Genomic DNA, 26,137 nt, shown 5'->3' with positions numbered 1-26,137 from the left:
TATTTTCAACAGATGCTATACTTCAAAAATCTGTTTCTCTAGTATATATAAAACTCAGAACCCTCCACCCTCCCACCCACCTTTAGGTAAACCCTCTCATGAACTTCACATTAACATTTTTCATGGTAAAAGAGAGAACAGTTCTGCATTTTTCTGTTTAGGAAGTTTGGTTTTTCTCTTCTGTGTAGTGTGGTTATCATATAGGAATAATCCTGTGGAGAACTATAATCTAGTTACAGATCCTTGTTATTAGTGTCAGTGATAATTACACCATATATTTTAATGTTTTTTTTTAAACAATCTTCAGAGGGATTTCACATGCATTATTTCATTTAATATGCTCCACAAGTCTGAGTGGGAGGCTAGACAGGTATAATTGTTTTTGAAGAAAGACAAGTGAGGTTTGCCCCAAATCACTTGGCTGGTAAATGGTGGAACCCAAGGCTTCTAATTTCTAACCCTGTGCTCTGCACTTGGCCCATCTAACATTGCATTGAGGTTCTGATGATGAAGGTAATAATCTTTAATGATCTTGCTAAATATAGCACACAGAAATGAGAAGGTGTAGGGGAATGAACCTGGGGAAAAACCCAAAGAAGGAAGCCTGCTCTAATTGTGTTGCCTTTCCTTTATGTTGTTTTCCCAGTTTTATCTGGATACAATTGACATACAATATTGTGTAAGTCTGTAGTGAACAATGTTTTGGTACATGTGTATATTGTAAAATGATTAGTGCCATGGCACCTCCATCATGTCACATAATTACCATTTCTTTTTTGTGGTGAAAACATTCAAGATCTACTCTCTTAGTAACATTAAAGTAGAAAATGCACTATTATTAACTATAGTCACCATGGTGGACATAATCACTTATTTGTCTTTTAATTGGAAGTTTGTTCCTTTTGACCAATATCTCCCCAATTTCCCCCACTCCCAACCCCCTGGTAATCATCAGTCTATTCTGTTTCTTTGAGTTTGGCTTTTAGAGATGCCAAAGGGAGAAATGCCACATACAAGTGAGGTCATACATATTGTTCTTAATCTCTAGGACTTATTTCATTTAGCATAATGCTCTCAAGGTCCATCCATGTAGAATATATATATATATATATACAGTCCTCAGGTTACATCGGACTCGACATACATCATTTTGTGGTTACGTCGCCATTTCCCATTTATATCTAAAAAAAAGTTCCGTTATTTCGACGTATGTACATATGTGCTTTATGTTTTTATTATTTACTAGAGGCCCGGTGCACAAAATTCATGCACTGGGGGGGGAGTGTCCCTCAGCCCAGCCTGCACCCTCTCCAATCTGGGACTGCTGGCTCCCAACCACTTGCCTGCCTGCCTGATTGCCCCTAACCAATTCTGCCTACAAGCCTGATCACCTCCTAACCACTCCCTGCCAGCCTGATCAATACCTAACTGCTCCCCTGCTGGCTTGGACGCCCTCAACTGCCCTCCCCTGCCAGCCCAGTCGCCCCTAACTGCCTTCCCCTGCCGTCCTGGTCACCCCTAACTGCCCTCCCCTACAGGCATGGTCCCCCCCCCAACTGCCCCTGCAGGCATGGTCACCCCCAACGGCCCTCCCCTGCTGGCCTGATCGCCCACAACTGCCCTCCCCTGCTGGCCATCTTGTGGTGGCCATATTGTGACGACATGGGGGCAGCCATCTTGTGACTACATGGGGCGGCCATTTGTGTGAGGGCGTGATGGTCAATTTGCATACTACTGCTTTATTATATAAGATTTACCACAAGTAAAGGTCAGGAATTGTAATCTTTCTTTTAAATTGTTTTTACTGTTTCACTTCATTACTGCTGTGTATGTGCTCCATGTGAGTGACGTAGGTGCTTATGTAGGTGGGTTCCAACTTATGGCGAAATCGCATTACGTCGTGCTATAGGAATGAGTCTCCAATGTAACCCGAGGACCTACTGTATATATATCTTTCTTATCCATTCATCTGTTGATGAAGACCCTTAGGTTGTTTCTCTATCTTTTGCCTTCCCTTTAAATATTTTTCAGAGACCAATAGAAGCAGAGCCCAAAATAATAATCCTCTTTATCAAGTTTTCCAGGGCGATGAATCAGAAGTGTTCTTTTTAAAAACTTTATGGTGGCTGACGCTGAATGAGATATTATCCAACTGGGCAAGAGATGGAAAAGTATCCAAAGGGCTAATTCCCAAGCCAATTCCCTTCCCACACCTTGGTTCTATGCCCATCTCCCCACTGTAGGCAGATTTCTGGGGTTTCTGTGGTTTCTGGAAGAAATCCAAGCTCCTCTCTGGTACCTCTTCAGTCACCTTACCCTCCTACCTGCACTCCTGGCACTTGAGAGCATGTATTTCTTCCCTGTTCCTCTTCCTTCCCCTGATGATCTAAATAGAAAATATTTTAGCACAGAAAAGCAAAAAGCAAAGTTTATCATCTTCACGAAAGGTTGTGGACCCTGACACATAGTACTGGGAACACAGTAGACAGGGCAAACAAGCAATGAGATAGAAACCACTTTTTTTTTAGCCAACTAATATAGTGTGCTATTTATCTAGTGTGTGATTTTCTACAGTTTTCTGGCTGTTTTTTGGAACCTGTTAAGGGCCTGGCCATGTAGGATTAACCCTGTTCTTCCAAAGCTCAGTTTTGTTTTTGCATCTAATTGTCCACAAAGTCTAGAAAGATCCCTCTGACTCAAGGCCAATCGTATTCACTTATTTTCCTTTGCCCTGGAGTCTGTTTAGTGTGTTGGCTGAATCATCTGAGTAGCAGATGCTAAGACGGAGTTGGAAGTGAAAGAGATTTACAGGGGGTAGTCCTTGTGAGAGATAAAAGGGAGAGGAAGCAGGAGGAGGCAAAGAGAACCTTCAGACCATGATACAGGGCTGACATCTGTTAAAGAGACGGGGGGAGAGAGAAGAATTGGGTTGGAAGAGCCTCAGACTGTGATGCATGTCCAAGAAGATTGCTCAGAGGAGAATCCTGCCTGAGGACAATGGTGAGCCCTTGCACTCCACCAATTCTGTGCTCAGTCATTGGAGGATGTCCAGGTAGCCCCTAGTCTCAGCCTGAATATTGAGTCAGATTCTGAAGGCACCAATGGCCAGAGAAAGTCATCAGTTTCTTTCTTAAAAGTAGGTCTCAGTGGGGGCACTCCCATAGCTGCCACAGCTGGGCAAAGGGAACAGATGTGCACAGAAATCCAAGTGCCTGGCAGTATATGTGAGAGGCTAGATCTAGCCAGTGGATTTATGCCATCTTACAGGAGCATGACAGAGATTCATGCATCCACCCATGCATCCACGAATCCACTCATTTATTCCCTGAGATGGTAGCAGCCATCTCTGTAGCTTCTGTCAGAACAAGAGCCTATCCTTGGTGCAGTGTCAGAAACCAAATTTAGATTTTGCATCTTGTGCCACTAAAGCCATAATCTCTGAATGACAATCAACCTGTTACCTCCAACCAATCTGCTTCCATCCCTGCTTGTCACAAGTCAACTTATTACGAATCTGAGTCCAAGCTCTTCACCACACCCTAATCTCTGCCAGCCTGACACATCTCTTTCTTGAGTCTTATTGATACTTTGCTCCCCTAGAAGGACTATAATGACTATAATTCAGGTCCTACCTCTTTGACTCAATATTCCAGGTATAAAAGGTACATGGCAAATGATGAAGTTTACTGCAATGTCCTTGAGTTCAGGGTCAATGAGAACAGCTAAGGAGCAGCAGAGGTGGTGAGCTGGCTTGGCTGTGTGCCTTCCAACTCTTAAGTCACTGAAACTTTGTCTCAAAATGACCCTGGCCTTTGGTAATAATATTTCATAGCAGCCTCTCTCCAACTGATATGGACACCAGCCATGAGAAGTCATGGGCATCATTGAAAGAGCATATTATTGTGGAGGGCAAAGATGGTGGAATTGTCTAGGGCTTGGCAGGTAATTAAAAGAGGTTGATTTTTCAAACAAATATTCCTGCCAAATAGAATTTAATCTTCCTCTAAGTCAGCAGTCTCTAAGGCCCTTTTATTTCTTTCACCCTATTACCTACTCTGTCAAAAAACATGGGTTTCACCTTAATAGGAACCAATTAGGACCCCCCCTTTTTTTTTCTAGAACAGTGTTTACATTTTGGCAAACCTTCACTCGTGTGGCTTAAAGAACCACATGTGTTTGTAGGCATTCTATCAAGTAGTTTAGAGAACATAAAACTTGCAGTAATATTTTTGGGAGTAAATTTTATTGGTATGGTTTTAAAACACAATCAAATAAAAACAAGAATTCCATTAGTACTTGAATATTGTAATAATCGAGTTGAGAATAAATTTTATTGCTATAGGAACTATAAAACGGCAATAATAAAAAACATGATTATTGTGAATAAACTGTGTTGAGATGACTAACTAGAAAGCTATAAAACACGACAATAAGGAATAAGCTAATCACCAGGAAATATGTGATGATAATTCACCCTTGTTAGTGAAAAGCTCATGGTTCCAGTTCATTGGCCCCGAGTTCTCCAGGTTGCTGCTCACATTCCATAAGCTGGCAGAGAGATAATCTTTGGACAGTTGGCTGGCAGGAGACCTCATAGTTCAGTGAAATTGGACATGAGGTTTGAAGAAAATCCAATTTTCAGTGACTGTTAGGAAAACCCTGTGTAGTAATGCCCAATTTCCTCACAGCATACTTAAAAAGTTATTTGCAGGTTTCTACTAACAATTTGTATGATTTGACCATGCATTTTCATAGTTCTTATTTTTATTTATGTTATTTTCTTTAGAATAGCTGTATGGATTACATGTCTTTAAGTGGTGGGTGGTGGGAGGGGGCTATTCTAACCTTGCTTTGTATTTAAACTGCCCATACATTGCTCTGCCCTGAAGTTATTTGCAGGTTTCTACTAACAATTTGTATGATTTGACCATGCATTTTCATAGTTCTTATTTTTATTTATGTTATTTTCTTTAGAATAGCTGTATGGGATTACATGTCTTTAAGTGGTGGGTGGTGGGAGGGGGCTATTCTAACCTTGCTTTGTATTTAAACTGCCCATACATTGCTCTGCCCTGAGCCCATCTTGGTCCCCTTTTCGTTCACAGGAGAATGAAGAGAAAGCACCCTCAACTCTTCTGTTCCACTCTCCCTCTATGGAACCCACAGTTCCATTAAAACTCCCTTTGGAGTTACAAATACTGCCCTGTGACTGTTGCATTTTACCCCCGTTCTGAAAATCCTCAAAATTCAAATTCAAGACTTCCAAATGGACGGTATCCCAAGGGGATGATGGAAGATCATAACAATACAGTTTCCTTTAAGGTGTCATTCATGATGGAGTTTTCTATCCTCACTGACTCCACTCTCTCACTTCCCTTTCCTTCATTAACCAACTCCAGTCAGGCTTTGGTCCCTACCACATGCCACATGCTGAGTTAAGCTGTTCTTTTCAAGGTCTCCAGGAACCTCTATACTGTTGGGTAAGATTGCTAGTTATTAGTCATCTGACTCCACTTCACCACATTTGGCCCCGTTGTTAACTTTCACTTTCTTAAATGCTTTCCTCACTTGGCTTCTGGGTCACAACAGTCTCTCACTTCTCCATCTACCTCACTGGCTGTTCCTTCTCAATTTCCATTGCTCAAGCCCATTCTTCTGCCAAGACCTCTAAATGTGAGAATGACTCAAAGATCAGTCTTTGTTCTTTCCTTCTGGATGAGCTCACAACCTAGATGAGCGCCTCCTTGTGGCTTCAAGCACCATCTCTTACATGCTGAAGCCACACATTTATGGACCTTGATCCACTTCCCTCTGAGTGCCAGTCTGCTAGAGTTGCTGCCCCCTTGACGATCCTCTGGTGTCTAATAAGCATCTCTGCGGAATGCCACCACTTTACCAATACCATCATAAGAGTGACCAAGGAATACGGAAGGCTGATGGACCTTGGGCGTTAGCAGGACTGTGTTGAGATAGTGGTGGCTCGAAGCAATTTCATGACCTGATAGCCTCAAAGTACATGTTTACTGAACCTTACTGATCTTTACTGATCTTTATTAACCTTAGAGATGGTCTGTCTGCTACCTGTTTGCTGTGCTTTACTGAGGGCAAGATGTGTATCTAAAATTGAATAAAAAGCAGATAAGGCCAGGTTTCAGTGTGCCTCTCCAAGAGAGAGGTCTCTACCTGCCCCCCCCCCTCCATTGCCTTCTAAGCTCATATTTCTTGTATAGCATTTTCATTTGTGTGTCGGCCCCTCCTCCAGATCCTGAACTTCCGCCGAAAAAGGGTGCGGCACATCTCAGACTAATTCTTGACTTTTCATCCCCTCAACCCACTCATTCCCCGATTTTCCCTATTTCATAAAAAATTCACCACAATTCACTTCATTTCTTGCCTGCCAAATCAAAGTGTTGTTCTTGAGTTTCTTAATTTTCTCACATTTTCATATTCATTCCATAAGAAAATTTGTTGGGTCTGCTTCTAAAATAAATTCTCAGTGTGACCATGTCTCAGCATTTCACCATGACTGGCTAGCCTTAAGTCTCCATCATCTCTCCCCTGGAAGGTTATTGTAAAAACATGGGAAATTCAGGATCACAGGAAAAGAATTTATACGTATCAATGCTTAAGGCTATGTTCCAACCACAGGGCTGTTCTGTGAGGTTTCAACAGCTTTTTGATTTGTTGGATTTTGTAAGTAAAACCTGCCCATGGTTTCCTGAGGAAGGAAAGGTAAATGTAGAGACATGGGAGAAGGTAGGAAAACAACTTAGAGGTCGTTATATAGCTGAAGGCCCAGGGAAAATTCCTCTCTCTACTTTCAGTCTATGGTCCCTGATTCGGGACTGCCTAGAGCCCACTCCTGAAAGGGAATGGATGAATGTGGCAGGGGAACTAAGACGGATAGTGGAAGGTTACCAGAGGCTTAATATTGTTGCAAAGGTTTGTCTATCACCTGGAGACTACTTATTATGGAAGTATTTTATTCGCGTTTGTGCTGACACTGGACCAACCTATGTTCAAGGAACAGTATTAGTTGCCACATTAAAGGAGATGTTACTCGCTGGTCAGCAGAAAAAGAACGGGGGATGTTTTAACTGTGGCAAACTAGGCCAGGTGACTCAATAAACCTTTATCATGCCACCCCGGGAAGCGCAGGATTGGCAACTTCTTCCTGGGGTGATAGATCAAGACTCAGGCAATAGCGGAAAGTGCCAATCCTACTCTTAAAATGCAACTATAAAAAAAGGGGAGAAGAATGTTATGTGTTAAATTTTTTGAATTATAATGCAGAGGGTTGTACAGCAGCTGAAAGGCATCAGACCTCCAGTGCAATAGCCTCTGCCAGGTTAGCCCGGTGGAAGGATCCATAAACCAGAAAAGAGTTTTACCAGATTCAGTAAAGATGTGGGGAAGAGGTTGTGTTTTGTGTCTTTCCAGAAGGAACAGAGCAGCCAATTTGGGTACCAGAGCATTATGAGCGTCATCACAATGGACCCAGAGAAGCTCCTTGTCCCATTGTTCAAAAGACTGAGAGTTGCCCCGGTGACAGCAAAGCAGAAAAAGAAGAAACGAAGGCTACACAAGGGACTGAGGTGCCAACGTGGGGTCAGCTGAAGAAGTTAACAACTGAGGCCCAGCAGATGGTAGAAAAGCAAGAAGTGGAAGCTACTCCCTCAACCATGTTTCTGGCTATGCTAGCATTGGTTAGCTGCCAGTCTTCTATAAAGTCCTGCACAGCCAAGTCTGAGGACTTTAAGTGTAAATCAGCAAAAGAAACTTTCATTTAGTAAAAAACTGTTACTGTAGTTTGATTTCTCTCATTGCTGTGTTGCATTGGCATTGTTTTGTTAACAGCCAGAGCTTTGTTCTTAATGTTTAAGTTTTAAAATGTTAACATGTCTGTAGTTTGGGTTTCGCATTGGCATTGTTTTGTTATTGTTTTAATAGCCAGAGTTTTGTTCTTGATACTTAAGTTTTACTTTCATTATAGTAGCTTAAAAATAAAAGAAGGGTGAAATGTAGGGAGTGGCTATAGGGTTAAGCCTCGGACTGACCTGTTGCAAAGCCACAAACAAGTCCCAGCTTAGAGGGAACAGCCCTCTTAGCATAATTAAGCTTGACCTTATGAAGAGCCTTAGATCTTATCTGGGTAGCTAATGGGCTGTGGGAGGTGCAGCAAGTGCTGCCAAAACAAGTGAAATTCACAAGAACATTGTAACTATGGTGACCACTACCTTGTTTACCTCTGGCTATAAAATAAAGGCTCAGCTTGCTGTCTGGGTCCCTCTCTCTGGCCCCAGCCAGGCACAGGAGATTCACCTAGACCCAGCTTATTCTTTTTGCCTGTCTTTTCTAAATCCTTCGCCGCCTCGCCTCAGGCTCACCGAACCCTTGGCTGAGCTGGCCCGTCACAGGACATGATGGAGTTAATGAAGCCATTGCTCACATATGTTTCTGCTGAGACATCCACTTGTCTTATCTTTATTGTGGGAGCCAATCCCTAGATGCAGTCTTAGAGACACTTGATCCATTGACTTGTGGGAGAGGCCCAGAATATTCTAGCTCTGTCTGCAGAAGAATGAAGCCTCTACTTGGGACCCTTTACCTCTTGGGGATGCTGGTACCTGGAGGGCTGGGATATGATAGGTGAGTGGGAAGTGGGAAGAGAGACTGACTATTATGATTTAGACTAGAGGCCCAGTCGGGGGGTCTCTCAGCCCAGCCTGCACGCTCTCACAATCCTGGACCCCTCGGGTAGGGTCCAGTCCCATTGCAGCATGGCTCTGGTTCCCTGGAGCCTGCAGGTGGGGGGAGGGACCCAGCAGCCAGTCCAATGGCAGCATGGTTCCGTTCCCACAGCTCCCTCCTGCCACTGCAGGCAGCCAGGACCCAGGACTGACTTCCACCGCGCCAGCCGGGGACCCTAGCCTGGTGTTCGGTCATCTAGGTCGTGACAGACCCTGGCTCTTTATATATTAGGATGGTCTAAATGTAAACTTTTTTTCAAGATAAATGCAGCTGGATTATCCCCTCTCCCTACCCCAACACACCACCATAAAATGAAAATAATAAAAAACACTGAACTTTCATCATTAAACATTATTCTAATAATCTTTGAATAAATGAATAAATATCTAATAAACATTTCCTAGCACAATGTATGCTAAATACCAATAGAAATATCATGTTTTGTGATTGGGAAAAGGGAATTAGAGTAAAAAATTCTATGTCCTTCATTTACATAGTTTCTCATTAATAAATTACATTATTGTAATTAATAAGAAAAAATGCTTAAAATGTCTAAAACTACCAAATAATTTCACCAAGAGATGGTTACTGTTAATATTTCTGAATAGCTATCTAGCTATTTATGTATATAATACTATTACCAAAATTTTTCAGTTAAATTGTATGATAAAAATTTTCCTATGACATTTCTAATTTATTTAAAACACATTATAATTGAAAATAGTATTCCATCATTGTTACCCTATAGAATATTTATTTGATTTCTATTTTATTTTCACAAATACTACCATTTTAAGTATTCAGCTATAGCAATATTTTTTTTGCAAAACTTTTAATATTTTCTTAATATAAGTTATAAAAATTGTAATTACTGGGCCAGGAGCTGAGAAAATTGTAAGAATCTTGCTGCACATTGCCAAATTGCCTTCTAGAAAAGTTGTATCAGTCTACACTTGCAGCAACATTGTATAAAAGTGCTTTGTAAGTGTTTGCCAATTTGATAAGTTAAAATACCAACAGATGACCTATTTTACATTTTGTTCATTTAATAAGGTTAAATATTTTGTCTTGTTTATTACTCATTTTATTAGTTTATAAACTATGCATTCATGCACAGTTTTCTGTTCTTTTCTTATTCATAATGAATCATAACTTCTGTAAATATATATTTTAAAACTTTGTGTGTGTGGTATAGTTTTCATATAAATTATTATTTCCCTTGTTCATACATAACCCAGTATTTTGTTCATTTGGTATACCTCATCAAAGATTGTGTAGTTATAAAGTGTTTCCTCTTTTCTTTCATGGTTAAAATAATCTTGCACTAAACTTACTCTCACAGAACAAGTTTTTTTGCCAATACCATCTCTCTGACCTCAACTTAGCCCTTAGGTTCATAGACAATTTTATTTCAGATATAGAGAGTCAAGAATTTTGTGTGATGTCAAAATCTGTTTGAACATTGCCTTCTTATTTTTTCCATCAGTTTACTTGGTTTCATATAGATACTGCATTTATCTTTCCTTCTAAGATTAGTTCTTTATTAGAGGCCCAATGCATGAAATTCGTGCAAGGGGCTCGACCCTGGCAGCTGCGGCGGCTTGCCTCAGCCCTTGCAGCCCAGGCTTCATCCAGAAGGTCGTCCAAAAGGATGTCCGGAAGGTCGTTTGGCTTTCCAGTCTAATTAGCATATTATGCTTTATTACTATAGATAATTTATAGACAAAGACTTACAGTTTTCACAAGGCTTTGACAGAAAAAAAATCATCCTTCTTAAACATATCAAGAGCCTTAAAACGTACACATTTGTTGACCTAGTATTCCTGCTTCTGCAAATCTACCGTAGACTGAAAAAATAAAAGTATGGAAAGAATTTATGCACTGAGATGTGGCCTCACTTATAATATAAACTACAGGCCCGGTGCATGAAATTGGTGCATATGTAGGGTCCCTAGGCCTGGCCAGCAATCAGGGCCACCTAGCTGCTCGCTAGGGGCCTTCCTTCATTCCGTGCCGCCCCCTGGTAGTTAGCGCATGTCATAGAGAGCAATTGGTCTCCCAGTCGAACTTCTGTGGGGACAATTTGCATATTTGGCTTTTATATATATATATAGATATCTGTGCCGGGCCAGCACAGCCAAGGGTTAGGTGAGCCTGAGGCGGGGCGGCGAAAGATGTAGAAAAGACAAACAAAGAGAACAAGCTGGGTCTAGGTGGATCTCCTTTGCCTGGCTGAGGCCACAGAGAGAGACCCAGATGGCAAGCTGAGCCTTTATTTTATAGCCAGAGGTAAACAAGGTAGTGGTCACCATAGTTACAATGTTCTTGTGAGTTTCACTTGTTTTGGCAGCACTTGCTGCACCTCCCACAGCCCATTAGCTACCCAGCTAGGATCTAGGGGGCGGCCATAACGTCAAGCTTAATTATGCTAAGAGGGCTGTGCCCTCTAACCTGGGACTTGTTTGTGGCTTTGCCAACAGGTCAGTCCGAGGCTTAACCCTATAGCCGCTCCCTACAGATATCTTATCAAATATTATAATATTCGGAAACATCCTAAATGTTCCATATGAGGTTATATACATATTGACATATATAAGAATGAAATATTAATCCTTTAGAATAATGATTACGAAAAAATGTAATAGCACAGGAAAATGCATGTTTTGTGCTAAAGGAAGGATGCAGAATACAAAATGTAATGAAATACTTAGAAAAATATAAGAAAAAATATGCACCAAAATGGTAGTTAGATATCTTTGTTGGTGATTTTTCCCCTTTCCCTGAACTATTCTTTATTTTTCAAATATTCTACAATGAAAATGCAGTAAAGCATTTATTTAAAATAATAATCGCCAAGCCCAGGTTAAATTATGGAAGTGTCTGAGCTCAGGCAGGGGGACTCAGAGAGGGCAGCTCCCAGTGGACAGCTCCTTGTGACTACACGGGAGGAAAACATTTCAGATCCGATACCCTGACCCTAATGGGCTGTTTTCATATTCATTCCTATTTGCTAATATAAAATGATGTCTATTTTTATATGTCTCTTACCAACTCAAAATATATATTAGCTGCCATTTTTAATATATTTTATTGATTTTTTACAGAGAGGAAGGGAGAGGGATAGAGAGTTAGAAACATCGATGAGAGAGCAGCATCGATCAGCTGCCTCCTGCACACCCCCTACTGGGGATGTGCCTGCAACCAAGGTACATGCCCTTGACCGGAATCGAACCCGGGACTCTTCAGTCCCCAGGCCGACGCTCTATCCAGTGAGCCAAACCAGCTAGGGCAGCTGCCATTTTTAAACTTTTTATTCACTATGCCTAATATAATGATGTTCCACAAAATCTACAACTAACAAAGACCACGAGCTGTGTAATCTTTGTTTTAAGATGATCTCATATATATCACATACTTCCAATAAAAGTATGCATCTGTAGAAATCATTGGGACTTAGCAGTATAAATCAAATGCCTTGAAAATGTTCATTCTCTTTGACCTACTAATTCTTCTTGGAATGTATCTCAAAGAAATCATCAGAAGTGAGCAAAATGATTTATGAAACAAGTCATTAAGTCCAGCATTACTTACACTAGCAAAAAACAAAAATATGAACTAGCTTTACTATCCAGCACAGATGATAATTATAATAATAAAAGGGTAATATGCTAATTAGACCGGACTTCTTCCAGACATCATTCTGGACGTACTTCCTGACGAAGCCAGGGCCAGAGGGAAGCAGCCAGGTCTGGTGCCTGCAAGCGGCTGAGGGAAGCCAGCCCAGGTCCCAGATGCCTGCTGGCGGCCGGAGGGGGGATGCCTGGGTCCTGGGTGCCAGAGGGAAGCCGGTGCTGGCACCCCGGGGGAGGAAGGCCTACTCTTGCATGAATTTTCGTGCTACGGGCCTCTAGTATTTAAATAAATAATACTATGTAAAATATACTTACAATTAAATATTAGTCATTAAATATAATGTTTATAAAGACTTTTTATGGGTTGGAGGTAATGTCTCTGGTAGAATACAGAATACAAAGGAGTGAATAGAAAATTAAATATAGATATAAAATCTGTACTGTGTTTAAGAAAAAAATAGCACAGATAAAAGACTGACAGGAAATATGTTGAAATATCAACCGTGCTTAACACAGAGATATGATTATTGAAGATTATTTTTTTCTCTTTTCTATTTCTCTCCTCCTTTTTCTTCTTTCTATGCTTTCTAAATTTTTTGGATAAGCATATGTTAATTTTGTAAGCAGGGAAAAACAGTTTGAAAATACTTTGCTAATGAAAGACTTATGAAACCATTCCTTACTAAGTATGTAAAATACAAAATTTGCCTCAATATTCATTAATGGTGGTGTGTTTTTTTTTTTTGATTCTTTATACATTCCAGTCAAAATTTCATCAGACATTCTTTGATCTTCAGTATTTATTAATAATGTACCCCAAAGGATCATTTTCTCTTAGACATTTATTAATTCTTATTCAAAAAGAATACACAAAGTACAATAATCTTTTCATTACATAGGTGAGATGAGACTAGTGATAATTTGGGGGATTAGTTATCTTTTTCCTTCCCTCTCTACATGTATTATGCATCACCCAAGAAATTGCATAGAAATGGGGACTGCCTTCTCTATATATACAGTTTAGACATTGCCTGAACTAAGTATGTGGATTTGTGCGGTTAAAGTATTGTGTTTCATTTCACGTAAAAGTGATAAGCACTTTTAATATCAGAAATCTTCACTTAAATTCCAGACAGTTTACTTTTCTGCATATTACATGGACCCTGTCATTCAATGCTGGGCTTAGGAAACAACAAACGCACATATTTTGCAGACGTTTGCTGGAGGAAAGCCAAATGTTGGTGCTTGTGTGTGTCTAATTACCTTTACTTTGTCCCTTCTATAGTGTGAAATTGCCAGGGAATGCTAGCCCCACGGAAACAGGAATTCACCAGGTACCAGCCCTGCTTTTCAGGGTTCTCCTCTCCTACCACCGAGAGGACAACTGTGATAGAGAAACACCCAAACGATTGCTGAACTGTATGAAGGAAGAAACAGGTTGCTCTGACATTGACCACCCCTGGTCCCAACACTGTAGGGAAAGCATCGCCAATGACCTCATTTCCCCGGAGGACATGACAGGCAGGACAACCAGTGCCAGGAGTGAGGAAGGCGAGGCCCGAAAAGATATCCTTCTCATTTGCTTCATTCCCTCTCCTCTCCCCGTTCCAAAAAAACCACTAAAATTTTTATTTTCTAGGGGCCTGATCATGCAAATACCATTTTGCCCTCTTCCTAGTTCAAATCACAGATACACAATCTTAAAAATTAGACTAATAAATGTTTCATGCCTATTTTCTAGGATATAATAAAAATATAATTTAGCCCATGTTAACAAAATCTTTAGAAAGAAAAGAAAAACACCAGGAACCTGGGATCATAGTATTTACCTTCAGGAGATAAATGGCTTTTATCCTCCAGATGTCCTGCAATGCTTTCTACTACCTTTTCTACCAACTTTCCACCCCTCATGATATCCCAGTTTCTTCCCTGATTTCTGTCTGCCTTTCTTCCCTTTGCAGGTCGCAAGCACAACACAGACAAGAGGTTGTGGACAAGACAGCAACTCCATGGAGCAGCCTGGAGACCTATCCCTATAACAGATACCACCCCATGGGGGAGGTGAGCCAGGACACCTGGCAGGGGTTGGTGGTGGGCACAACCTACTTTAGGATGGGTGAGGATGGTTCACTGTTCATATCCATTGACTAGAGAGGCTCAAAATATGAGATGGAGACTTGCCTGGGCATTGTGGCCTGGTACTCTGAAAGAAAAAGGCAAATCAACAACAAAAAGCAAAAGGAAGAAGAGAACACACCCACCAGTTTTGCTAGTGTGAACATGGACCAGAATTAACTCTTACTCTTGCTTGTCAATTCTTAGCCAGCTTAAGCAGGGCAGGGCAATGTGTGTATGGGTGTGGGGTGTGGGGTGGAGAAGCCTTCTGACTCATGATTAGCTGAAAATGTGATATTTCTTGTGGGATGCAAGGGGCAGACTCAGCAGTTCTTTAGAGAAGAAAACTTTTTTCAAAGAAATCTTTATATTGCTACTAAGATAAGTTTGGTGATTTCCAAAACTAGTTACAGTAAAACATTAGCTACTATACATTCAAATGGGTATGTGTGTGTGTTGGGGGGCGGGGGGGAGTATATGTGACACTATGCAAAACTTTTTTGAAGTATACACTTTAAAAAACAGAATTGCTGGATTAAAGGATATGCACATCTAAATTTTTATATGAATGTACAAGTTGCCCTCCAAACAGGCTTTACCACTATTTTCGCAATATCTGGGAATATGCTAATATTTTCCAGACATTTTTTCAAATAGTACAAGAAAGATTTTAAAGTATAAGAGGTATCCTATCACATCCTGATGACTGTGATGACTTTTTAATGTCTTATATTTGTGAATTCCAGTCGCTTTTATAGAATCCCAAGTTACTGACTTACAGGCAAATATGTAAGACCCTTCTTTGCTAAGCACGGTGTAAAACTTGTAATTAAATCAACATCCATTCAGGTCTGCCCAGTTTAATCTAAATGATTAACTTGAGCTTGATTTAGAAACTTCTGTTGGCATATTCTATGAAGGGCTTACCCAACTCTTCTCTAAACTTGGAACCAGGGACATTAGCAAAGGATAGTGTTGAGATCCATAAAGACTGAAGAAAATCCCACAAAATAAGCCTGACCTTAAATTTCTGGCATGATTGGGTGTCACATGGAAGCTAAGTCTCCTGGCCCTTTGAAGGAGGTGTTGTTGCTACAGTGTTTCTGAAGTTCTCAGTAACTTCTTTGTAAGGTTCAATCGAGTATCTTAAGACTTATGGCAGAGTAGTACTTTAAAGAAAATGGGAGAGGGTAGGTAATAATTTATTGGTTTCATAGTCTAGCTTGTTTAGCACACAGCTGTTGTAATGTAGAACAAAGAGTACAGAATGAGGTATCTTAATGAAAGAAGCCGTTATCTTAATTAGAGGTGAGCAAACAATCTTCTGATTGATAGCTGTAGTCCTCCCTGGCTGTTTCAGATCTATCAGTGGATGAGCCTGATAAGCGAGAAGTACCCGGAAGTGGTGACACAGCATTTCCTAGGAATGACCTATGAGACGCGGCCCATGTATTATCTGAAGGTGAGTGAGAAGGCTGAGAACTGCCTCACCGAGGAAGAGGGGTCTCTCCCACCGAATCCAGCGATATTTGTTTACTATTCAGCAGCTCTAGTCAGAAATGTAGACAAGGTTAAGTGAGGCAATGCAGAAAGACTGCCTTTTCCACCCCAAACGGGCTTTTAAAATTCAAAACTCGTAAAGGCATTAATTATCTGGTTGGAATCAAGTTCCAGGGTAAAGAGAATTTGGAATGGTTGGGTGGGACCATGGAGGAGAACTTGCAAATAGTAAGGCCCCGAAAGAGAAGGGCTTAGTCCTTTGTTGCCTCCATGCTAGGCCTCCCTCATTCTCACTAAGACTGAGGGACTTAGAATCCTCAGTTATGGAGCTGGACAGGGCCTCAGACATTTGGTTGAGGGCTGGCTCTGTGAAGGCCTGCTTACCTCCATGCCTGCATAGAGGTGGGAGAGGACAGACTCTGTACGGGGAAATCCCCGACTCATACGTCAGCCAGAGCCCATTCACCTTTCATGTGTATCTGGAGTTTTTAAAATATATAGTGTTCTTTTGAAAAACATTTAAACATCATAGAAAATCTTTAGTTTTGGTTCTTTCATTTTATAATGGAGGAAACCAAAACCCAGAGAGGTGAAGTAACTTGTACAAGGTCACACAGCCAGATAATAGCATAGTCATGGGGATAACCCAGTCTCCAGCCCCCCTATCTGGCTTTTGGTGGGGGACATGAGGACTCAGCATGTGGTCCTAAGCACAACGGCCAAGGTCACAGACAGGAGAGCAAGAGTCGCCGAGGAAGAGTCATATTGTGTGTATCTCTGCCAGCATCCTTGCCTCATGCTTGAAACCACGCAGTGGAGTAAGAAAGGGAATAAAAACCTGATAACTTTGCACAGTGGCTTACAATCGTAAGTGACTGTTTGGTAATAGAACACGGATGTTCCCTCCAGATCAGCCAACCATCCAATAACCCCAAGAAGAGCATTTGGATGGACTGTGGAATTCACGCCAGGGAATGGATTGCCCCTGCTTTTTGCCAATGGTTTGTGAGAGAAGTAAGTGTCTTTCGCTTCCTCATAATGGTTAACTACCCCACAAAATATCTGTCACGTCTTGGCTATGTAGAAAGCCTGCTTCATTCACATGTTGGCATGGCAACTCTCTACTGAGCTACTCCTTCTCCCCAAGGGAAATGGAATTAATGAGTATCTTCGCTGAAAAGTGAGGTATTCTGATTTCTTTCCAGTACATTCAAAATGATTTTTATTGGAAGACAAACATATCTAAATGCAGAAGAAACTACATCTTGGAAGTCAGAGATGAGTGATCCTGGCTCTGCCTTTTCAAATAGAATTGGGCAAATTTTCTAACACTAGAACTCCTACTTCTTCACCTGTGAAAGGGAGTATAAAATGACTATTTCAGGGGTCTGTTGTGTGGATTAAGAGATTAGCATATGAAAAATACCTAGCACAATGAAATTTTGCTTATTACCTATACCCCTCCCTTGAAGGGAATAAAGAACCTTTAAAAGTAATATAGACAGAGAAGCATCGATCAGACCATCAAACCACAGAAGGAAGGTAGGAGAGGATGGGGGTAAGGGGGAGAGATCAACCAAAGGACTTGTATGCATGCATATCCAATGGACACAGACACCCAGGGGGTGAGGGCATGAGTGGGGAGGGTTGGCGGGCATTGGGGGGATAAGGACACATATGTAATACCTTAACCAATAAAGAAAAAAATTATTAAAATAAAAAAATAAATAAAAGTAATATATTTTTTGTGTCAGTCTTTTCAGAAACCCAAACATAAGGAATTTAACCAACACGAGTTCTCAAGTGGTTCCTAGGCCAACAGCATCAACACACCTGGGATCTTGTTAGAAAATCCACTTCTCAGGCTCCACCTCAGACATAGTGAATTAGGGGTGGGGAGTGGGTGGGGGTGGAGCTAGGAAATCTGTGTTTTAACAAGTCCTCCAGGCGGTTATGATGCACACTGATGTTTGAGAACCACCACCATAACCAAGAGGCTACTGAGGCTGATTGGAGAGTAGAGGTTGTGGTCATCTCTTATGATTACATTGAAATCACTTTAAAAATTAAAAGAGAAAAGACCTCTTTCTAGGATGTTTCCAAATGTTTCTTACATTTCCAGATTCTACAAAACTATCAAGACAACTCAAGGATAAGAAGGCTCCTTAAGAACCTGGACTTCTACGTGCTTCCAGTGCTTAACATAGATGGCTATATCTACACTTGGACAACGGCGAGTACATCGACTTTGGTCCTGGGAAGACTTCATAAACTAGATATTGACTCAGGTTCATTTTTCTGACCTCAGTCGTTGCAGTTATAAAAGGTTTTGTGGCCATGCAAAGAAAGAAATACTCTTTGAGATAAAACTCAACCTAAGATATTTAAGCCAACCATCTAAGGTCCACTGAAGAAGCCTTTTTAGAGTTGAAATCCAACACATTTTGTTTTGACATATTCCAAGTTTTCCAACCAGACAAATTTTCTCTAACTCCATCTCCTTGAACTTTGTGAGTTGCTTGCCACGTGATTGGGTTTATATTGGTATAAAATTCCTACATCACCCTGTCTCCCACCTCTAGGAGCACAAGGGACACAAATGATGTGTAATACTAACCCAGCCTTCATTTTTCATTGTGATCATTCACATTGGGGGCAAACTTTTCATAAAGCTTTTCATTTAGTGGACAACTTCTTTATAATGCTTCTAAAGCAAATTTACTCCACAAATAAGAGCCCCTGTTTCTAGAGAATATTCATTCCTGCCCAGCCTCCTACACTCCCTCAATGCCCCTCATGGGACCCCCATATCTGCAATAGCCTTTCACCCAGTATGTGAATGAAGCCCTCCCCTCTGAGCTTGTCTGGCAAAACGTGTCTATCCTCATCTCCACGCATCAGTCTCCTGCTTCCAAAGCTGCGCAGAGACTGATGCTGACACATCTGGAACAGCCTTGCTCCATCTGCCGAGCTATTTCCCTCTCATCCTGTATCACTTGGACCTAAAAAATGATTCTCTGATCACATCCACCAAACACTGCTAATCTGCTCATGAGGAAAAAGCTAAACGACTCCCTCCAATTTGGAGATTTACAATATTCCTGTTATTGGGGGTTGGTAGCCTATTTGTAAGACTAAACATTATACGCGCAAGCTTCATCATGCTAAAGGCAAGTTCTTCCAGACAATCCCAGGGGTGGTTTTTCATATGTGAGAACCACCCATCATTACTAACACTGTGATTTATGAGACCTTAGAATGGCAACATCCCTATGTTCCTCTGTACAGGATCGGCTTTGGAGGAAATCCCGTTCATCCCATAATAATGGCACATGTTTTGGGACAGATCTCAACCGAAATTTCAATGTATCCTGGTGTAGTAAGTATATGTTCAGTAGATAAATTGATGAAGAAAAAATGGAGAAGCCATGAAAGAGGTGAATTACTAGAGATATAACTTTTGAAAAGAAACAGCTAAGCTTGCTGGGATTCCTGTCCTATGTGTTCCCTCTAAAGGGATGATGTTAAAAAGCAGCAACATTCAAGTACAGGACTCTCTTTAAGGGAGATTGGCTAACCGAGGGCAAGGAAGACCTAGACCAGTGTGACTATGTTTGAAATCCATTGCTTTGTTTCAAAATATATGAATTATCACAAAGAGAAGAAAAAGCAGAGAATGGACCTTGCAGTTTATTTTACAGCAGGAGGGCAGACATAAGCAAGGTCAACATTTTGTTCTCCTGTAGGCATTTTCAGGTTTCTGAATCTCAACATGCCCAATGAATTGAAAGGAAATAACGAGGTAGGAATGGTTAAGAGCAGTCCAGATTAAAAACCAAATGACAAGAGTTAAAATTCAGACTTAGTGACTGTGCAATCTTGGAAAAATTGCTTCATTCCCCTGTTTGAGTTTCCTCTTATTTAAAATGTGGCCCATAGTAATACCATCCTATCGGTAGGTTGTTGTCCTATGGGCATTAAATGAGATGCCACAGAGGACTGGCAAAATAGCTCTAAGGAGACTCAAAGCAGTAAGACAGTGAGAGAGAAACTTAGGCCAACAAGACTATGTCAGAGTCTGACCTTAGGAAACTGAGAACTGGTTCCCAACCATTTGTTTCGTGACCCAGCTCAAGTTTAAGTTCACGATGACCGAAAATGCCATTCCATTTTACATCTTCCTTCCCAGGCCATGTAAGCATGGGGTTGACTTCTAAACCCAAATGTCAGCCCTTCTGCCTTTCTGAGCTCCTCCTTGAATGATGATCCAAGTTGACTCATTTAACCGGAACTGAGACAAGCAAGGTCAAGCCCCAAGTCCACCCTCAGGTGCCCTGAGTAAGGATGACTCCTTACCCTTTGTGGGCTCTAAACAGATCATGATGCCTTCCTTGTGGTTCCCTGTATATTCCAGGTATTGGCGCATCTAAGAACTGCCAAGATTTAACATTCTGCGGGACAGAACCAGTGTCTGAACCTGAAACTAAAGCTGTCTCCAGCTTTATAGAGAGCAAGAAAGAGGACATTGTGTGCTTCCTGACCATACACTCTTTTGGGCAGCTCATTCTCATGCCTTATGGCTACACCAAAAATAAACCCAGTAACTACAAAGAACTGGTAAGACCTGAGCACCGAAGGCTTTAGACGAGAAACCTCAGTAGAACCCCTGCTTTCCTTTCCCTGATTTCTGTTTCCTAGATTTTTAGCTCCAGCCCTGCTTGTTCTCTCTGTTCTTTATTATTTTATCTCTCCTGCTTTTTACACCTTGCTAGCCGCCTGCCGGGAAGGTTTCAGGTTAAATGCTGCTTTACTTTCATTAATTAACTACCTGTTTCACAAAATGTCAAGTTGGGAGACATCTTAGGTATTCGTCTATAATATAAATGAGATGATTATGTTAATAATCTGCAGGAACGTGCTCTCATTGTTGTCAATTCTCTTGAAGCTCCGTTCAGCAATTATGGCTTTTGAACCGTGCTTTAAAGAACTCGCCAGCTGTGAGTGGAATATGGTGTATCTAAAATAACATGGCTAAATAATATCTGCGCTCTTCTCTGCTAAACACAATGCTTTATTTTCTTCTAAATGCGTGCCTCTAGTACTTGCCTAGGAGTATTTTAAGGGGACGTGCCAGTGGAACCCAGGCCCGGGCAGGGAACGTGAGCTTCATCTCATCTGGGTCCTTCTCTGAGCTGTGTTTACCTGACCATCAGTGGGTGGAATTGCTGAAAAGAACTAGGCTCTTTGCCCTTTGGTGAACCTGAGGACAACAGACAAAGGCCAAGGGAGAGTAAATTGAGGATTGTAATATTTATATCTGTTTTAAAAATTATTTTTTCATTTTTCATTGTAATATATAACATAAAACTTACTATCTTAACTATTTTAAGCAGTTATGTATTCACATTATTATGCAACGTTTTATCTCTGAAACTTTTTATCTTGCGTAATTGAAACTCTATACCATTAAACAACAGTCCCTGACCTTTTGCCCCTGGAAATCACCATGCTTCTTTCTTTTTCTGTGAGTTTGATTGCTGTAGCTATCTCATCTCCATGGAATCGTACATTATCAGTCTTTTTGTGACTGGTTTATTTCACTTTGCATGATGTTCATGTTGTATGTTGTATCATGTGTCAAAATTTTCTTCCTTTTTAAGGCTGAATAATATTATATTGTATGTATAGATCACATTTTCTTTGTTCATTAGACAAATGATTTGTGATCAATGGACATCTGAATTGTTTTCACTTTTTGGCTATTTTGAAAAATGCTACTATGAAGACAGGAGTACAATATCTCCTGAAATCTCTTTTTCAGTCTTTTTGGGTATATAACCAGAAGTGGATGCAGCATATGGTAATTCTATTTTTAATTTTTTGAGGAACCATCAAACTGGTTTCCATAGCAGTGACACCATTTTCCATTCCCATCAACAATGTGCAAGGGTTCCCAATTTTCCACATTCTGACCACCACTTGTTATTTTATGCTTATCTTTTTTATTTTTTTAAATAAATTATCCATTATCAATAAATGCCAGGATGGATGGGAACTAAGCTTATTCCATTCTTAGGATCACAGAGGCCTGGGCACCCATGAGTTCTCTCACACATCCTGTCCCTCTCCCACTGGAGCATGGCCCATAAAACACCTTTGGGCAGAAAAAAGAAAAACCGCTATAGAGCCTTGCTGAAGGGAGCCTTTCCCCCAGGAGTCAAAAATATCTAGCAGTACTCCAATATTTTTCAATGTTTTTGGACAGTTGTATTATGTGGTCACTAGAGGCCCGGTGCATGAAATTCATGCACGGGTAGGGTCCCTAGGCCTGGCCAGCGATCAGGACCGATTGGGGCCTTCCGGTTGCTGGCTGGGGTCTTCTGGCTGCCTGCCGGGGCCTTCTTTCTTCTGCACCGCCCCCTGGTGGTCAGCACATATCATAGCGAGTGATCGAACTCCTGGTATCCAGGTGGAACTCCCAAGGGGACACTTTGCATATTAGCCTTTTATATATATAGATTTTGCAAGATGTGGGAATAATGAACATTTGTCTTGGACTTTACAATTTACAAAGAGATTTTACAGCCATTCTCCCATCTGACCCTCACGACAATATAATAAGTTCACTTTGGAGACGTAGAAATTGAGACCTTGAGTTAGTTCTGTTCCTAGAGCTCCTATAGACAGTGAATGGTGAGGCCAGGGCTGGAACACACCTCTCAGACTCAAGAGGTCACATTCATCTGACTGCCTCACCCTGGCTCAGAAATGTCTACAACTTCTAGGAATTGTATCCATTTAGATTCTTATTCCACTGTGTCCTATTTCTCCTTCACTTCTTGGCCCTAGAAGTTCCATTTCTTCCTTTAAGAGGTCTGCAGAAACAGAGTTTTCAGATGAGAAGCCCAGAACCCTCCGTATTCTCCAGTTTCTGTGAAATTTGTCATGGCTGTCTACTTTCTACTGAAAGAGATCTGTGACAAACACAAATGAACCACCAAAGACAGGCCATTATAGATCTTTGATGGGACAGGCCTTGCACTAGCAGAGAAAAAGAGGCCCATTATACCCCAGTATTTTTCTAGGGAATTTCATTCCCTTCTTGGTTCAGCAAAACAGATACTACGTGACCATTTTGCAAGGTTTGTGCTGCTGATTAACCATCTGGTTAGAGCCCTCTGGCCATAGGCTAGAGGGGGCAAGAAGGCAGGAGGGACCTGAAATCACCATTACTGGAAGGTAACTAATGCTACTAGTAAGCTTGGAATTACAGACAACCTTTTAGTACTACGTGCAGAAATTGGCACACTGAGTTAATTATGTACCTCTTACAGTCTCAGGTGCTGAAGAATTAGCATGAACATTTATCTCAAGAATTTTCAATAAAAAGACAGTGTAAAAAATTTCCCACCTTTTCTCAACCTAACTGAAGCTGGCTAGCAGTGGTTTTAGGTTCTTATGAGTAAGCTTTGACAAAGTGCACACAGACACAGAATCAAGCCAACTGTTCAAGGAGGTTTCCACTTCCACTATTATTTACAACTACCAAGTCTGGTAATTAATCTCTATATATTTACAAAACCAAAAATGTGTAGAAATCATGATAAATATTATGCTGCATGATAGACAACTTGGCAATCATTATGTAGGGGAAACATGACTATATATAGCCCTGTTTTAAACTGCTCTGAAATTAGAATAGCTATAAGAATTCTAATGTTTTAGGTACTGACATTCTTTCCATTTGAACTCTTCCCATACCAACCCTGTATCCTATCCCAAACTCCATCCTCCCACGTACATGCCAGGGCCTTAATCAACCACCTTAGAAGACTATTGTCATAGTCCATTTCAGAGGTAATGGGACTGATATAAGATGATGGCACTGGTAATAAAACTTGGCAGTAACTATTTAAAAAAAGAAGAGTCAAAGATGATTTTACATGTGTTTGGAGGAACATGATAAGCCAGAAATATGAAAATCCCTCACTTATTGGGTTTGAGTGTGTTGAGTCTGAAGTACCAGCAGACTACCTAGGTATAGATGTCCAACCGGAAGTGAGAAAGATGGTCTGGAGCTCTCAAGATGGATTTGGACAAAATACCAAACCCTATGGATTTTTTATTTTACTTTTAACACCAGATATCTGTCTCTGCATTTCCCACCTCCAGATACAAGTTGGACAGAAGGCAGCAAATGCACTGAAAGCAAAGCATGGAACCAATTATAGAGTTGGATCGAGTGTAGATATTTTATGTAAGTATCTTTTTTTCTCGCTTCTTCAATAGTCTCTGAGGCACAAAAGAAGTCAGTGGACTTTGGGGAGTGGGATGGACGGAAGAGGGAGAGAAGAGTTCCTCAACAGGAATTTCTACAAATCAAAATGTCCCAAGATAAAAGGGAGTCTGTTCCAATCCAGAATTATATTCTCTAGGGATAAGGTGTGAACTCAAAGAAAAACTTAATATGCTGGCTAAGACCAGAACCCCCCCTGGCTTCAGTTAAAAAGAGCTGGCAGGGAGAAGACACAGGAGTTAATAGGAAGAATGTTTTCCAGTGATGCTTGGTCAGTTGATTCAGTTCCCAGAGAGCCCATCAGGCAAAGAAAACAGAGCAGGTGGGGCCTGGAGAAAAGATCTAAAAAAGGAAAGAATTTAGTTGAAAGAAGTGTGCACTGGTTTTTCCCACCGCCACCCTCCTCCTCCACCCACCAGAGGACCACCTAGATAGTATTTGCATAATATTTTCCTGATGGTCATTTTGTTCCTGTTCCTTTATATGTCGGTTTACTCTTGTCTTAACATATTAGATGGTTCATTCTTTGATGCAGCTCAGAAACTTTAACCAAACCTTTGCTATGTACCAGGCATAATCCTAGGTGCTGTGGGGAGGGTAGAGGGTAGGGAGACAGAGAGGTCAAACAAGATGTAATCACTGACCTACAGGGGCTTAATGTCAAGGAGAGGGAGAAGACAGCTATCCATGACACCATCACATGGAGTTGTTTGTTTTTTTGGATTGAACCTTTATCCCGGAAATGGCTTATAGAAATCTGTGCTTTCACTGTACAATTTCTAACTCTGCCTTCACGGTTTCATTTGTAGATGCCACATCAGGGTCTTCAAGAGACTGGGCTCTGGACATTGGGATCCCCTTCTCATACACATTTGAGCTGAGAGACAGTGGTAGATACGGATTTGTTCTGCCAGAAGCTCAGATTCAAGCCACCTGTGAGGAGACCACGGCGGCTGTGCTCTCCATCCTGGATGACGTGTATGAGAAATACTGGTACTCAAACAGTGCTGGAAAGGTGACATCGACCACCTTGGTGCTGAGCCTGCTGATGTCCTTCAGGTCTCTTTTCTAAGTACATCCCACCCAGGCCTGCTCAGCCCCAATAACTTGATATGGTTGCAGAGAATGTGTTTGTCTGTGGTCATAGAGGAACCAAATAATTTAACTAAAAATGCTTTCTATTTCAATAAAGATAAGTCATGTTTGAATTATAATGTTTGGTTTGCTCGTCATTAATTTCTTATTACTTAAAAAGAGTATAATATTAGTTAGTTATTGCGACAGTAATGCTGCAAACCAAACCACACTAAAACTCAATGGCTCGTGAATCTATAGGTCAGTTAGGGTCAGCTTTGCTGATCTTAGCTGTGTTCACTTATACATCTGTGGTCAGTTTCAGGACAGCTTCCCTGAGGTTTAGAGATTTTTATTTCCCTATCTAAATTATTTGAAAATTTGCTTGTGCCTTCAAAACAAAAGATAAGTTATATAATCAGAAGGTAAGTTATATAATCCTTCTATATAGCTGTTGCTGGTGGTTGTTTTTTTATTTACTTATTCAAACAAAATTTTTTTAGAATCTACTAAGTAGATTTTGCTAAGCTCTGGGGTTATAATGGTGAATAAGGTGGACATAGTTCCTGTCCTCTTGGGATTTCTATCCCAATGGGGGTGGTAGCCATAAATAATTGAAATGGACACGCTGTTGCAGCTCAGAAGGCCATAATAATCTTGAACACAAGTAAATAAACTAAATATTGAAGCTTGTGACAGGTGCTATGAGAGAAATGATGAGTAATTAGAGAGGTGAGCAAGGGCCAGATTGTATATTTACAGGTACACA

General features: G+C 40.9%; 1 protein-coding gene across 1 annotated transcript; it reads left to right on the top strand.

The window, feature by feature from the left end:
• The first annotated feature begins 8,550 nt into the window (after positions 1-8,550).
• CPO (carboxypeptidase O) lies at positions 8,551-25,396 on the top strand. The gene is made up of 9 exons (XM_005874265.2): positions 8,551-8,649; positions 14,345-14,444; positions 15,859-15,960; positions 16,908-17,012; positions 18,121-18,231; positions 19,287-19,377; positions 20,413-20,615; positions 24,171-24,255; positions 25,104-25,396. The coding sequence occupies exons 1-9, from the start codon at positions 8,582-8,584 to the stop codon at positions 25,364-25,366; spliced, it is 1,128 nt and encodes a 375-aa protein (XP_005874327.1). The 5' UTR covers positions 8,551-8,581; the 3' UTR covers positions 25,367-25,396.
• Positions 25,397-26,137: the final 741 nt, after the last annotated feature.

This window comes from Myotis brandtii, unplaced genomic scaffold (assembly GCF_000412655.1).
Source record: "Myotis brandtii unplaced genomic scaffold, ASM41265v1 scaffold43, whole genome shotgun sequence".
Classification (NCBI taxonomy): domain Eukaryota; kingdom Metazoa; phylum Chordata; class Mammalia; order Chiroptera; family Vespertilionidae; genus Myotis; species Myotis brandtii.
This window is presented reverse-complemented; position numbering and strand designations above follow the sequence as displayed.

What these genes read in the sequence shown, in the direction of transcription:
- CPO (XM_005874265.2), top strand. Translation starts at nt 8,582, where the DNA reads ATGAAGCCTCTACTTGGGACCCTTTACCTCTTGGGGATGCTGGTACCT. An exon ending in GGAGGGCTGGGATATGATAG is followed by an intron (nt 8,650 to 14,344) that starts GTGAGTGGGAAG and finishes TTCCCTTTGCAG; the next exon opens with GTCGCAAGCACAACACAGAC. An exon ending in GGCCCATGTATTATCTGAAG is followed by an intron (nt 15,961 to 16,907) that starts GTGAGTGAGAAG and finishes TGTTCCCTCCAG; the next exon opens with ATCAGCCAACCATCCAATAA.